The 15,681-nt window shown below is 45.7% G+C and overlaps 1 protein-coding gene and 1 pseudogene across 1 annotated transcript in view; one reads left to right on the top strand and one right to left on the bottom strand.

The window, feature by feature from the left end:
- The window catches only part of RAVER2 (ribonucleoprotein, PTB binding 2), a 67,262-nt gene extending 52,320 nt beyond the window's left edge, over positions 1-14,942 (bottom strand). The window contains exon 1 of the mRNA XM_053590427.1: positions 14,382-14,942. Coding sequence (XP_053446402.1) covers positions 14,382-14,561 — 180 coding nt within the window. The 5' untranslated portion in view covers positions 14,562-14,942. The remainder of the gene's footprint in view (positions 1-14,381) is intronic.
- Positions 3,092-4,726, top strand: LOC128585776 (60S acidic ribosomal protein P0-like; annotated as a pseudogene).
- Positions 14,943-15,681: the final 739 nt, after the last annotated feature.

Here is a 15,681-nt window from a genome sequence, read left to right as displayed (position 1 = left end):
TGTTGTTGTGAAGGTATTTTGCACAAATGGTTGATATTAGCAATCAGATGACTTAAGGAAGGGGAGATTACCTAGATAAGGCGGTGGCTCTGCCAATCAGCTAAAGGCCTTAAGAGCAACACCTGAAGCTTCTCATGGGGAAGAGATTCCACCTTAAGGCTGCCACCAACACCTGTCTGAGCCTTTTGGATTTCAGCCTTGCTGGCTGCACAGTCATGGGGCCCAATTCCTTAAAGTGATGTTCTGAAGGGCGGTGCTGGTAGCTCAGTGGGTAGGGCACTAGCCACACACACCAAGGCTGGCAGGTTCGAACTCGGCCTAGGCCAGCTAAAACAACAGTGACAACTGCAACAGCAACAACAACAAAAATAGCCAGGCGTTGTTGGCAGGTGCCTATAGTCCCAGCTACTTAGGAGGCTGAGGCAAGAGAATCGCTTAAGCCCAAGAGTTTGAGGTTGCTGTGAGCTGTGACGCCATAGCACTCCACTGAGGGCAACAAAGTGAGACTGTGTCTCAGAAGAAAAAAAAAAGTGATGTTCTGGAACTAGCCCTTTGTCATTCACTGCAGGACATCCAACCATTAAGTTGCAAACTCATCCTAGAAAAAGTGCTACACACCTCACTGCTGAATTATCACTATGGTCACCTTTGAAGTCCTCCCCTTGGGAAGCTGTACACCAATGCCAGTACCCAGCCCACCCTTCAAAGCACTTCTAGAACAAGTTCAAGAACTTAACTGTCACTTCGTATGACAGATGACAGCTTTGATGGCTGCTCCAGAAAAAAGAGTTACAAAAGTGCCTTGAAGGATAGACCTGGAGCTAGGATCAGTGCACGCCTCGAAGGTGACTATATGATAACTGTACTTTTTGACAGCTAGAAATTTGCCTGCATCACTCCTTGATTTAAATGTTTCCTATAAAATAAAATCCAAACTCCCTAAGATGGTCCACAAACATTTACTTATCTGGGGGTGATTAGTGTGCCAGCCTTACAGTTTACACTGCCACTCAGATTCTGCCTTGGCCACGTAAACTAATTTTGATCATATTTTTTCTTGCTTTAGGACTTGGTACATCTTGTTACTACTGGCACGGCTGCTCTATACCCCTCTCCTTACTTGAAAACATACTTATTTCACCCTAACCTAACATATAACTCACTTCTTCAAAAAGAAAGTATATGCCTCAAATCAGTCAACATTATGTACCTAGCAATAAAAGGCTCTCCTTGAGCAGCATATGCCACTGCCAACTCACCAAGGTAGCAGCAGAGTCTAGGTCCTGTGCCCGCAGGCTGAACTCTAGTTTTCTCACTGGCTGCCAGCGGAGACCACCCAGCCCTGGAGCTGCTTTAAAGACCTTGCACCTGCTGGCTCCATCTTCCAACCCAGCAACAAACACTGAACACTATTCTCGTTTCCATTCTGAGTAATTCTATTACCCCAAGAGAATGCTCTGCTTTTTTTTTTTTTTGTAGAGACAGAGTCTCACTTTATGGCCCTCGGTAGAGTGCCGTGGCCTCACACAGCTCACAGCAACCTCCAACTCCTGGGCTTAAGCGATTCTCTTGCCTCAGCCTCCCAAGTAGCTGGGACTACAGGCACCCGCCACAATGCCCGGCTATTTTTTGGTTGCAGTTTGGCCGGGGCCTGGTTTGAACCCGCCACCCTCGGTATATGGGGCCGGCGCCTTACAGACTGAGCCATAGGCGCCACCCGTCTCTGCTTTTCTTTTCTTTTTCTTTCTTTTTTTTTTTTAATTAAATCATAGCTGTGTACATTGATCTGATCATGGGGCATCATTCACTAGCTTCACAGACCGTTTACCAAGTTTCACATATACCCTTGTAAGATGCACCGCTGGTGTAATCCCACCAATCCCCTTCCCTCTACCCACCTCCCCCAGCCCTCCCCTCCCATTCCCCCTTCCTCCTATTCTTAGGTTGTAACTGGGTTATAGCTTTCATGTGAAAACCCTAAATTAGTTTCATAGTAGGGCTGAGTACATTGGGTACTTTTTCTTCCATTCTTGAGATACTTTACTAAGAAGAATATGCTCCAGCTCCATCCATGTAAACATGAAAGAGGTAAAGTCTCCATCTTTCTTTAAGGCTGCATAATATTCCATGGTGTACATATACCACAATTTATTAATCCATTTGTGGATTGATGGGCACTTGGGCTTTTTCCATGACTTAGCAATTATGAATTGGGCTGCAATAAACATTCTGGTACAAACATCTTTGTTATGATGTGATTTTTGGTCTTCTGGGTATATGCCCAGTAGAGGGATTACAGGATTGAATGGCAGATCTATTTCTAGATCTCTAAGTGTTCTCCATATCTCTTTCCAAAAGGAATGTATTAATTTGCATTCCCACCGGCAGTAATGCTCTGCTTTCAAGGGCTGACATGACTTCTTTGGTAATCAACACTCAACCAACTGATTAATAACCTTAATTACAGCTGCCAAAGCTTTGCAATAGGGCAGAAAATCTTGGGGAGCCATTTTTGGAATTCTGGCTACCAGTAATAGCAGACGTCATTTACTGTACACTACGTGTGCCCTACACAGGATGTTCTCAGTATCTCAGGTTGCAGAGGTCACACAGGGTGAGAAGGGTCAGGACCCAGACCAAGTGAGGACACCTCGCAGCCAGTGGAGATGCCCAACAGAGGAAATCGCAGCCCAAATTGGACAAAGTGGGTGCCTGTGGGAGGAGGACTGCCTGGGGAGTGAAGGGGCGCCTGAAGGGGAAAGGGCACCTGGGGGGTGGGGGATGGGGAGCCTGGAGGGGGACGGGGTGCCTGCAGAGGAAAGGGCACCTGCGGGGGGTGGGGGGCCAGAATGAGGCACCTGAGGGGAGAAGGGTACCTGTGGAGAGAGGAGGCGCCTGGTGGGGAGGAGCACCTGGGGGGGGGATGGCAGTACCTGCAGGGGGAGGGGCGCATGCGGAATGGGGGTGGGGATGTGGCATCTGTGGGGGAGGCGCCTGCCGCAGTGATGGGAGACTGGTCACATAAAGGGAAGGTGATCAAGTAAAGACCTCAAGGCTTCTCACTGTAAGATAAAGGAAGGCCCAGTACCGGATGGGAGAACCTGGAATGAACTGTCCGGCATCAGGCTTCGCTGTGACGCTGTCGCCTCCTCACGCCGCAGACCCGGGGCGCAAAGTGCACATGCGCAGTGCGCTGCTGCTTCGCCGCGGAGGAGGCCTGAGCGCCGGACGCGGCAGTAGCAAGTGCACCTCGTCCCAGACACTGGCTAAGAAGCTGAACTCTCCCCTAAAAAAACTACACCGAGGCCAGTGTAACCAACACCGAAGACCGGGCCGCTTAAAATCAGAAATGTATTTTCTCACAGTTTTGGAAGCCAGATGTCCAAAATCGAGGCCTCGGTTTCTGACTCACTTGCGGACAGCACGTCCGCCCGGGGCCCCACGCACCTGTCCTGGGCTGCCCGGGAGGCCAAGCTCTCGGGCGTCTCCTTACACGGCCGGCTCCTCCGGCTCGGGCCCACCCTTTGACCTAATTTAATTGCTTCCTTAGCGGACCCCTCTCCAGCTACGGTCACGCTGGAGGTCAGGGCTTCGACGTATTAATTTGGAGGGCACAGATATTCCATCTATAGCTCATACATTCTTGGAATGTCGGAGTCTAGGGCTGGAGCAAAGAAATTACAAAATAAGCTGCCACAATGTCATGTCACAAAGGCCATACTCAGTGAGTGGTGGCACATGTCAAGGACACAAGGGCCCTCCCCATAAGGATATGCTATTAGCCACTTGTTTCCAAGGAACAGTGATTAGGAAAAATAGTATCTTTATTGAGGGGCGACTTAGCAGACATCACCTCAGCCAAATATCAGAGGTCAACATCAGCAGTGAGAGCCCAGTGCCCCACAAGGTGGGGTCAGAGGGGTATCTGCCTCTGTGGAGTTCTTCCCTAAAGCCCATAACCACAATCTTATCACGAGGAAAACATCCTACTAACACAAATCCAGGGACATTCTAAAATACATCAAGTCAAAACTGTCAAGGTCGTGGACAAGACCAAACCAAGAAACTGCTCTCAGACGGAGACAGGAGGGATGAGAGTAGACACCTTGTGGCACATTGTGTTCACCAAGGAGGAGGCACTGAGATCAGGGATCTGGTGGCCACTAAGCTCCCAGTTGCCTCCCAGGCTGGTGCCAGCCCAGAACACTGGTCTGGGGCCAGAGAAGACCTCCTTCTTCAGGCTTTGGGCATCACCACTAACATCTCCAGGGTACCACTGAAATTCTGAGTGATGTGCAGCTGCTTGAGACTGGAGACAAAGTGGGAGCCAGCGAAGCCACACTACCGAACATGCTCAGTATCTGTCTCCCCCGTTCCTCTGGGCTGGTCATCCAGCAGGGGTTTGACAAGGGTGGTGCCAACAACGCTGGAGTGCCTGACATTCTCACTTCCTGGAGGGTGTCTGCAAGGTTGCCAGAGTTTGCTGCAGCCTGGTTACCCGACTTCTGCATCAGTACCCCTTTCTATCATCAGTGGGCACAAGAGAGTCCTGGCTTTGTCTCTACAGACTGATCACACCTTCCCATTTGCTGAAAAGGTCAAGGCCTTCTAGGCTGATCCTTCCGTCCCTGTGGCAGCTGCCACCACTGCTGCTCCTTCCAAGGCTGAAGCCCAGGTAGAGTCGGAGGAGTCAGATGAGGATGTGGGATTTGGTCTCTCTGACTAATCATCAAAGAGAGCAAACTCAGCTTTATTTTCAAAACAACAAACTGCAGCGAGCAAGGGATCTCCAGGTTAGGGTCAGGGCTAAATCTAATGCCCAGTGGTCTGAGGGGAGCTGTGATGTGCTTGAATCATCCTGAAATCACACCCCTCCTCCGGTCTGTGGAAAAACTGTCTTTTATCAAACAGTCCCTGGTGCCAAAAAGACTGGAGATGCTGCTTTATAACAACTGAGTGAACAGTAATTCTGAGCCCCTTCCCTGTAAAGGACATTTTCATGGGACAACTGGCAAAACCTAAATACAATCTGATTAGGAGGCAGTGTTTTTACTTTGATGGGGTAGTAAGGCTATGCTGGAGAATGTCCAGGTTTGTAGACATATACAATAAACTGCTCTGAGCAACTGTGAGCCAGGTCAGAACTCGACACCATTCAGGGGAGAAGAAGTTCCTTGTGGTGTACTTACAACTTTCCTGAAAGTTTGAGAGTATTTCAAAATTCAAAACCTCACCAATTCACATGGTTTTACTTATTCCCATCAGTTTTACTCTACTTCAGCCAATAAAACACCACAAAGTACAAAGCAGAGAAATGGAAACTAATTTGGAATCGAAAACAGGCAGTTAAACTGGTAGGGCAGCAGAGTGTCCGGAGTCCAGGAAATAGAGGTAAGCTGGGCACTAAGAACAGATATCACTTAAATAAGGACATTACAAAACAAAACGAAACAGAAAAACAGTGAAGGGGCAGGGAGACAGAATGCGCGCGCGCACACACACACACACACAGGCAGCTTCAAACAATTCCAATGAACCGAATGCTGTGGCATTTTGGGTTAAAAAAAAAAAAGTTGACCAATAAAGTTAAAACACACAAAGAAAAAATGCACATAGAGAATAGTTAAGTTTACAAATTATAACATAGTGATGGTAAATAAATACAAAATTAAACACCAAATGCCTAGGAAAGGATCTTACAGGCTCACAATGACCCGCATCCTAAACTCTTACTAAAGACAAAGTTTTTCTTAATAAGAAATAGTTATTGTGAAGAGCATAAAACAACACAATGGATACATGGCCAGTGAAGTGACAGGTTGACTTTATTAAAAAGAAGATTAAGGAAACTGACTCTATATTTGCCCAGGTGGAAGACTCCAACTCTGTGCACAGAAGACCCTGATGGGAACACCTCTCGGGAAGCAGCTTGGGATCTGCTCAAACTTGGATATGCTCTGCACACTCCATGAAGCCCCAGAGATACGATCAAATTATGTGATCTGCAGTAGTACTTTTCAACCTGGGGTCTACAGTCCTCCAGTGAGAGCAGGGATAAGTTACAAGAGTTCTATACCTCCTTGAAATTACATGTGAAATTTATTGCTTTCAACATATTCATGAGCCATAAACAGTTGACCGATTGAATAATTTATAAGGGAAAGGAGCAAGTTCACTGCCAAAAAGCTTAATTTATTTCTTACATTACAAAATTTATTTCTCTAACAAACCATTCCTGAGATCTCGCCATGTGTCGCACAAATGAACAGAAGTACAACATTTTACAACTAAGTACGTGGGTTGTCCCCTCTTCTTTCACATTTCCCTCGGAAATAATGTATCAGGTTCCAGGTTAAACATTGATGATATAAAGGTAAATACTGCATGATCCCTGCCCTTTGAAACACTTACAATATAGTGTGTGTAGAGGAGATTATAATACATTCTGAGATAAGAACATGAGCTTTGGAATTAAAGACATTAGCTCTCTTCCACTCTGTAGCCAGTTAACTGAGTGATCTTGGGCAACTTGCTTGACATTAATTTTGCATCTCTGCATTTCTGTCCCAATATATGGAATAGGATATTCTGATCCTATAGTCTTGAAATAAGGATTAAATATAGCATAAGTGAAGCACTAAGTATAGTGCTTAGCAGTGGTTATCATGTTATTCTAGATGCCCAAAGGAAAGAGAAATTTGTTCTGATTGGGGATTATACACAGATCTCAACTAAACCACCTTACTCAATTTTGGCTGCCACATTGTAAAAGACACAACAGAAAAATAACTAAGATGGTAAGGAAACACGGAGTCATGCCCATGACTCGTGTTTGAAAGGAACGTAAGTTAAAAAAGAATATCGTAAGTTCTATATATTGTTGCAGTGTAGATTTGGGACCAAGAAATGAAAATTCCAAGTAAATAAATCTTATGTATTAAATATACATAAGCGCTTTATAACAGAACGCTACCTAAAGATGGAGTAGGATGCGTTAGAGTGCAGTGATTTCTCTGAACCAAATGTTTAAAATAGGCTAGAATTCGTATGTCAAGGACTCTAAATTAGATTCAGGTGCTGAGCAAAAAGTTTAGATGAAATGCCTCTATCAACCCTTCTACTATTGAGATTTTATGTTTTTTATTAAAATTCAACATTGGTTAGGATACTATTGGTTGTAACCAACTTGAAATAAGTGAAACAATAAAGGAAATTTAGTGGCTACAGAACCATGAAATCCAGAGCCAGAAAGCTTCAGATTCAGTCCAGCTCAGACTGCGTTTTCCCAGGTCTGTGCTCCTTTGCGTGTCTGCTGTCCTCCGTCTGCTGCAAGCAGGGTCATGTGTCTGCATTCATACCCAGTGGGGAGAAAGGGAGTCACCTGCCTTAACAACCAAATGAAGCCCTAAGCTTCTGTTCTGCCAGGCTGTGACAGTCACTCTGGCCAGGGTCCTATCAGGCACAGGCCGGCCCAGGTCCAGGGCATTACCTGTCCTTAGCCAATTCCTCTGGGAAAGGAATCATGTTCTTTGGTTTGTGTCACCCCTTCAGATGGGGATAGGGATGAAACCCACCTAAATCACACTGCTCTGAATAATGAAGGAGGGGCAGGTTGTAAAGAGAAATCTGGGTGCTATTAGGGAAGGCATGAGGCAGGATGGAGGCTATGTAGGCAACAGCATCAGGGCCTGGTAAGAAACAGACAGCATGTTCAAAAACAGAGTAACTGGCAAGGATTTTTAAAAGAGACCATCTTACAGAAGTTTAAACAATGGTCCTCTACCCATCACAGGCCTGAGGAGACAAGGGGAAGAATGGCTGCTACAGCTCAGAGAACTTCAATGCAGGAAGAGAGCCTTCGGGTAGAAACGTGACCCTCAGCAAAGGAAGCAGCCAATCCGCAATCACCCATGAATAAATGCTGGGTGGATAAGGGTCTAATCTTGCTCTCCTCCAGCCTCTGATCTCCCACTGTGGCTGTAGCCAAATGCAACCAGAAACAGAGGGTAAGAGAGCCTTGTTAATGTAGGTGTAGGCCAGCTCCTGGGATAGGGAGCAGGTGGGCAGGGTGGGGAATAGGTCTGGAAGAGCCAACAGGAGATATTTAGGACAGTAACCAAAGGCTACCCTGGAGGGCTGCGTAGGTAAGCATTCTAGAAAATCTCACTTTCCACAGCCCCTTATCACTCCTCTCAGCACGCTCTCCCCTCAGCCTGGGGCAAGTGAGTCTTCAGGATAACAAAATGCAAACAGAGTTGGAGCTCCTAGTAAGCATTTTTAGGATCTTTAAATTTATAAAAAAGTTTCTTTAACTTCTTACGCTTTCATATTCCTTAGTTTGCCTGTTTGGGCTGAGTGAAAGAGAGCTAAGCATAAGGCTTTGTCCACAGATCAGAAATGAGGCCTGCACATCCCCAGGGGCCAGTGGCTGTAAGGAAAGGAGAGGAATCGAGAGACAAAGCTCAGGTGGTCAGTGGCAGGGACCCCTTCTACAGCCACCGCTTTCCATCGGAGCTGACGGCATTTCATGCTTCCCTGATCTTCCAAGTCTTGTCAATTCAAGGTGCAAATGCCCTACATGCCTCCTCCGGAAGGGTCTGCTATGAGATGCAGGAGCGCCTGCCACTGCTATGAAGCTGGGAGAGTCGCTCGTGCACTCAGCTGCGCTTTGTGAGATGTCACGTGCTGCCTAGTATAATCCTGCACTTCAGAAACAGACACAACTTACCTGGATGTTAAAATGCTAATCTGCAAACCAGATTACCAGCTATTGTAATCTTCCTACGGGAAAATACATTGCACATCCACAAAATAATTTCTAAGCATAACCCATTCATTGACTTGGGAATGGGCTATAGATTCTGTGAGACTTCTGTGGACTGGCTGTTAACAGACAGCATTGTGATGCTGGCCACAAAGTCCTCCTGTTCTTGACTGTGTTTTCAGAGCAAAGAACAGCATTTCTGAAACACTTTTCAGAATTTCTGCCAAAACTAGAAACTTAAGGAGGCAGTGGTGTCCCAGAAATCTAGAAGTATATTTCTCCAGCAACTTTCAGTGTCCTTGTTTCATTGAGAACAGGATAGTAAAATACATGAAAAAGAAGAACTCATAATTCAAGTCTGATTAATTACATTAGAAAATAAACTATAATAGATAACTTTTATGCAGTATATACTGTACTAAGCAAAGTAACTTAAAAAAAAATGACTTTTTTTTTTTTTTTTTTTTTTGAGAAAGTCTTGCTCAATTGCCCTGCTTATAGCAGCCTCAAAAGCCTGGGCTCAAGGCATCTTCCTGCCCAGCCTCTCCAGTACCTGGGACTACAGACTATAGGACGTGCCACTGTGCCTGGCCATAAAATGGCATTCTTGATTAAAGAAAATATAATTTCAAAATTAAAAAATATATATTGTCATGAAAATGTGAATAATAGCCCCATTTTAAAAAGAGGCAATAGGTCAGACACCATGGCTCACGCCTGGAATCTTAACAACCTGGGAAGCTGAGGCAGGAGGATCACTTAGGTGAGGAGTGCAAGACCAGCCTGAACAGGAGTGAGACCCTGTCTCTACAAAAAATAGAAAAACTAGCTGGGCACAGTGACATGGCCTGCAGTCCCACCCTACTTGGGAGACTGAGGCAAGGGCATCATTTGAGTCCAAGAGTTTGAGGTTGCTATGGGCTAGTGTCACAACTCTGCATATGGCAAGACAACAGAGCAAAGACCCTGTCTTAAAAAAAAAAAAAGAAAAAGAAAAAGGAAAGAATTACTGAATACAGTTAGAGAAAACAAGTACAGTATATTTTAAAATCTCACAGTTAAAGAACACAAAGTATGTGGAAAAAAATCCTACTGTGTTTATACTAATGTAAAGAAAAACAGAAATAAGTAGCTTTTTTAAAATAAGCTCATTTGGGAGGCCAAGTCAGGTGGATCCCCTGAGCTCAGGAGTTTAAGACCAGCCTGAGCAACAGCAAGACCCCATCTCTACTAAAAATAGAAAAAATAGCTGGGTGTGTGGCAGGCACCTGTAGTCCCAGCTACTGGGGAGGCTGAGGCAGGAGGATCACTTGAGCCTAAGAGTCTGAGGTTGCTGTGACCTCTTATGCTGCAGCACTCTACTCAGGCTGACAGAATGAGACTCTGTCTCAAAATAAACAACAACAACAACAACAAAAAACCCAGATTTTCTACTCTTGGTTGGTTGTGATTCTAGAAAGTGCTTAGTTGATGATACTATGCTTTCAAATGGGCCTTGGTGAATTAACAAGAAGCTTCTTTATTATCACACTGCGTGCTCTGAAATGAAAGTTTATAATATGCACAGTTAGTAGAACATTTTGTTTCTTCTGATCTTGGATGTTGACTGTAAGCACTTCATATTTCTTCTAATTACACAATATACTCTGAGATTTTAACAACACAACAAAAACAAAACATAAGTACACACGACATGGAAGAAAAAAACTGAGTGAACACAAACAACATCACAGTCAATGCCCCTGTGTCTCCATTTTGAAACTGATGACGGTGTTATTGAAATAGACCAAGTTAACCAGGAAACAACAATTTATAAAAATGCAATAACAAACATATATTAGGGTATTACTGTAACTCATCAATATTATATTGCAATATTCTATTCTAATATTCAATTTGGAGTTGTAAAAGACTATCCACACACAGACACACATACACAATGGCTATTCTGAATAAGAACCAGAGTTCACAATGTCATTCTTCACTACAAATTATCACTACAAATAATAATAATTACAAATATCATTCACTATAAATTACTCACTATAAATAGTTACATTCCAAAACATTAACAGTTGAAGATACAACTATAAATATTCAAGTCATGGTGGCATGAGGTACTTGGGGTTCTCAGTTGCTTGATAAAGCTGGGGTAGAGGGCGGTGCCTGTGGCTCAAAGGAGTAGGGCGCTGGCCCCACATGCCGGAGGTGGCGGATTCAAACCCAGCCGTGGCCAAAAACTACAAAAAAAAAAAGCTGGGGTAGAACCCAGCACAGGGCAGTAAGAAACGAGACCAGATGGGTAGGCAGGGACCAAGTCACAAAAGCTTGAGCGTCTCAGACTGCTGCCCCATCATGTCCTGCTTTTCAAACTGGGATCTGAGTATTCCATGGAAACACAAAAATAAGGAGAGTCACAGGATAAATATGGTACATCTTTTTTAAGTGCCAAGTTTATGAGAAAAAATAAGTTAAATCTGTTTTTATATTAAATCCAATGTTACAGAACATAAAAATCATATAATTTTTTAAACAGAACACAAAAATTCAAAGCAATCTCAATCTTGCAGTGGTCTAACTGATAGCCTCTGTTCCTTATTGTTGAGGACAATCTGAGAAAAAGTTAGAGAAGTGGTGTTGAGAATGTGAAGCCAAAGGTTTTGGGGGACGTAGAGGGGGTTGGTCTTTTTGTTTGAGCAGGAGGGTGACATGTGCTTTCAGGAGACCTCCCAAGTGAAACCGGGGACAGGCTACAACATAAGAGGAAGGACAGGTGCTGAAGGAAGGTGACAGACTGAGAAGTTGTACTGTCCTGCGCAAGAGAAGAGAAGGCCGTGGACCACAGCAGAAGCTGCGGAAACAAGAGGCCGGGAAGGCCTGAGAAATCACGGGCAGACCAGACAGGAATTGTTCAATGAGAAAGCTTTTGAGACTGATTCAATATAAAAGTGCTTGTGTTTTTTTAGAGCTAGTATTTCTGTAAGGTATTTGATACCTGTACCTCTAAAAGCACTCACTTAAAAATAATACTTTCAGTGTGCCTTTTAATTATAAAAATTATGATGTTGGGGGATGCTATTATAAATTTCTTATAAGAAAAATAAAATTTGAAATTTATGAAAACTGCATTTAAGGAAGAAAATATCTATGTATTCAAATTGTTAGGAAAAAATCAGTGGGTTTCTACTGGTCAGTTACCAACCAGTAGCTCTTCTAGAGGCATAACTACACAGTTTGAAAACTAGAGTTATGAATATCTTCAATCCTTGATATAATATTATAAAATAAATGAATAAACATGGACTCTCTTTGGAAAAGAAAAAGAATTTAAGTATTACAAATACTTAATAAATGAACCAAATCCACATTAATCATTTCATAAGGGTAAGTATATAGTTTTAACCCAGGTAATTTAAGGTAGGTCTTACTGGCTAAAAGATACAAAATAAAAGCTAAACCTTCTTTAGCAAGTTGATAATAAAATATAGGCACTAAAAATAAAACTCCAGCAATGACAACTATTGAGAGAAATTGATAAAAGACAAAATACAAAAAAATTCACACAGGACATATTCATAAAAACATTAAAACTTGAGAAAAAGTAGATGAAATAAATGTTAATTTTATTGGACCAATAAAAATAGCAATTCTCACTCTAAATAAGTCATAAGAAATACTCTTAATGGCTTTTGGAAATTAGCATACTTTGGTCTATTTTATTTACTTATGTAACTCAGACCACTGATAGTTACAACTAATGGAAAAGTAGCGGAGGTGGTAGGATGACAGTGAGGACACTGCTCAAGCTAACAGCATCCAGTCTGCGGTACAAACACTGTGTAGATGTTCAAGCTAGATACCAGACATACTAAAAACAATGTCATAGAAATTATTATAGAAAAGAAATGCAAGGACGAGTCTGGGAACAAGTTTGGTTCTTAACTTTTCTTGTTTTCAGATAAAACTCAGTTCTCAAAAAATATGGCAAAGAATTTAAATACTCGACTTGGCATAACAGACTCATCTAGACATAGCTCTAACACCAATGTTATTCACTAGTGTATGGTTACTCCTTAGAGAAAATCCTAAAATTTAGGCTAAACAGAAATTCATAACAGAAAAAATATCTCAAAAACCCAAATCTCAGTCTCTATCACTAATATCAGGCCTAATTAAAACTGTTCCTTTGATATATTATTCATGTCTTTTGAGGAGGGAAATGAAAAGTCAGCAACAGCAAAGTTAGCATAGACAGAATTGTCTTGACTTCTAAATGATGTCAGAATTAATGCAAGGAACCGTGGCAGGAAACCAAGACACTTCTCTGTGTCCCTCCCTCTATGCGTATTATCTGCACACAGTGCTGCTATTTCTTTGTTGTTTTTTTCTTTTTTTCTCAAATGCCATCTGCTTCTTCTTCCACGTCTCCCTCTTCCTGAGCTCCCTGGCAGTCCTTGCTTGGCATGGGCAGGGAAGTCGCTTCCAAGAAATCCTTCCATGGCAGGTGTCCGTCTAGGTAGCATCACAAAGCCCCACCTGACAGATGGGAAGTGGGCAGCGGCGGGATAAGACATAGGATATGGACACACGACTCTTTTCACGTTGCACTTTGGAAGCAAAATGGCCTCTCACGCTTATGGGTTAGAAGGGTTACATACTCACACTTACAGGGAGTGACTAGGTGACGTCTAATTACAGGTAATGGGGACTGCTCTTATTTATGGGTCAGATGGAGGAACTGCCATGCCGTTGCCCACAGCCAGCCCTCTTGCGATTCCATGCACCAGGTTAATCAGGTTACAGGAGGAATTATGTGAGTGGGCCAAAACCTGCAACTACCAAGACAGCCCACCACACTCAAACAGTGAAATACAAAATTCAAGTTCTACGTGAATTATATGTGAAATATATGTGAACGTCCAGACAAGAAACCCTAAAAAATCAAAAGTGATCTCGTTTTTGATAAAACAAAAATACCAATGTGTGATGTTTAAAATCCCAGGTTAACAATGGGTAGGTATCAGGAACACGGGTGACTTCCACTTTTCCCCTTTGCATTTCTCTGATATTTCTAGTTTTCCTACAACGAGCACGTAACTTTTGCAACCAGGGGGAAAAAAAGAAGTTCAATAGATTCAGAGTTTCTAATCTTAAGAGCAACAGTTCACGTGGGTTGAAGACACAGAGAGGCCCATCTGTAACCCTCATTCCCACCGGGCAGCAAACCCGGCCCGCTCCGCAGGAGGGCGCGGGGCGCGGAGAACCGCCCCACAGAAACTTGGTGCAGCGCTTCTGCCCGGGCAAAGCCCACTCCCCTCTCTCCCGCGACCCCGCCCCGTGCGCCCCCCGCCTCGACACCCCCGGGCCGCGGGAGCGGAGCGCCTGCCGAGCCCGGAGGCGCCTCTCCGACTCCCGCGACCTTGGACCAGGCGCCGCGCCCTCGGAGCCTCAGTTTCCCGACCTGCCCCCACCCCTCCCGCACGGCGTCTGCGGGCTGGAACCCGAGAGGCGCCGCGAGAGCCCGGGTCGCCGCCCCGCTCCGCGCCCACCCCTCTGCGGCCCCGGCCCCGGCCCCCGGGCACCTTGCGCAGCCCCCGCCCCGCCTGCGCACCCCGACCTGGCAGTGGCTGTCCGGGGGCAGGTTTTTCACCAGGATCTTCCTGCGGTTGTTCAGCTCCCGCCGCATCCGCTGCAGCCGCGCGGCGACCTCCTCCGGGTGCAGCGCGGCAGGCGCGGGGTCCCGGGCGTCCCCGCTCAGCCCCGGCCCCGGCCCCGCGCCGCCGCCCGCTGCCGCCATCTTCCCGGGCGCCCGCGGTGCGGGTCCTCGGCGGAGAACCGGGAGCGGCGAGCTGCGAGCGGAGAGCGAGGGGGAGGCCGGGCAGGGCGCGGCGGGGGAGGCCGCAGCCGAGGGCGGGGAGAGAAACCCGAGGCCCGAGGAGGAGCCGGGAGCCGCCCCGCCTCTGTCGGACACCTGTGCGGGCGGGCGGCCCCTCCACCTCGGTCCTCCCCTCCACCTCGGTCCTCCCCTCCACCTCGGTCCTCCCCACCTCCCCTCCCGACCTCCGTCCGCCCAGGGCTCCAGGGGGGCCTTGCACCCCGCGCCTATCGCCGCGGGGCCCGGTGACGCTGCGCGGAGCAGCTCGGGGGCTGCGGGCGCGATGCCCGGACGCGCCTCCGCGGTGCTCGAGATGTGCGTATTTGGCAAAGTTTGAGTTTACAGTGAAAAATAAAATTTGAGATTTTGTAGGAAGTAAAAGAGAGAAATTCTGGAAGAAACTTTGTGCTTGGTATTTTCCCAGCTGTGTAGGAAGGAGAAAGCTGCGCCCTTCGCCCGTCCCTCTGTCCCTGTCATCCGATCCCTCAGAGGGGAAACCTGGGTAGTGGCGCCTGCAGCCCACGAAGCCGCCCGAAACAAAGGCCAGAGTGCAGAGACGACGGCAGAGGGCGGGAAAACGCGCTACTCGGGACACTATTTTATTTGAAACTCAGAAGCAGAGAACCGTACTTAGTCAAAGTGATTCAGCAGCCTTCGGCTTGGCGCAAAGGACCATCAGCAAAGGAAAACGTGTGTCCCACGGGTAAGTGTGTAGCGTACAGACACAGGCCCAAAAACAGCCTATTTAATACTAGTGTGTAATCTGTTCGGGAAAAACATTAAAAACAAAAGGCAGTATTCCAACCTCAGGGAATATCAGGACTGGTGGGTCCATAGAACCAGGTGCAGTATTCTAACCTTAAGGACTATCAGAATAGGAGGGTCCATAGAGCAGAAGACAGATTGTAGATTTGCAGGACTGGAAGGCAGTGATGCGAGCAGCTGCCTAATGGGTGCACGTGCCCTTTAGAGTGACAGGAATCCCACTTTGCAGCTAGAGGATGTGTAGTTGCCCAGTATTGTGAAATGTAGTAAATAGCCA

Source organism: Nycticebus coucang, chromosome 5, assembly GCF_027406575.1.
Source record: "Nycticebus coucang isolate mNycCou1 chromosome 5, mNycCou1.pri, whole genome shotgun sequence".
Taxonomy (NCBI): Eukaryota; Metazoa; Chordata; class Mammalia; order Primates; family Lorisidae; genus Nycticebus; species Nycticebus coucang.
Note: the sequence above shows the minus strand (reverse complement) of the source record. Positions and strands in the feature narration are given on the sequence as shown.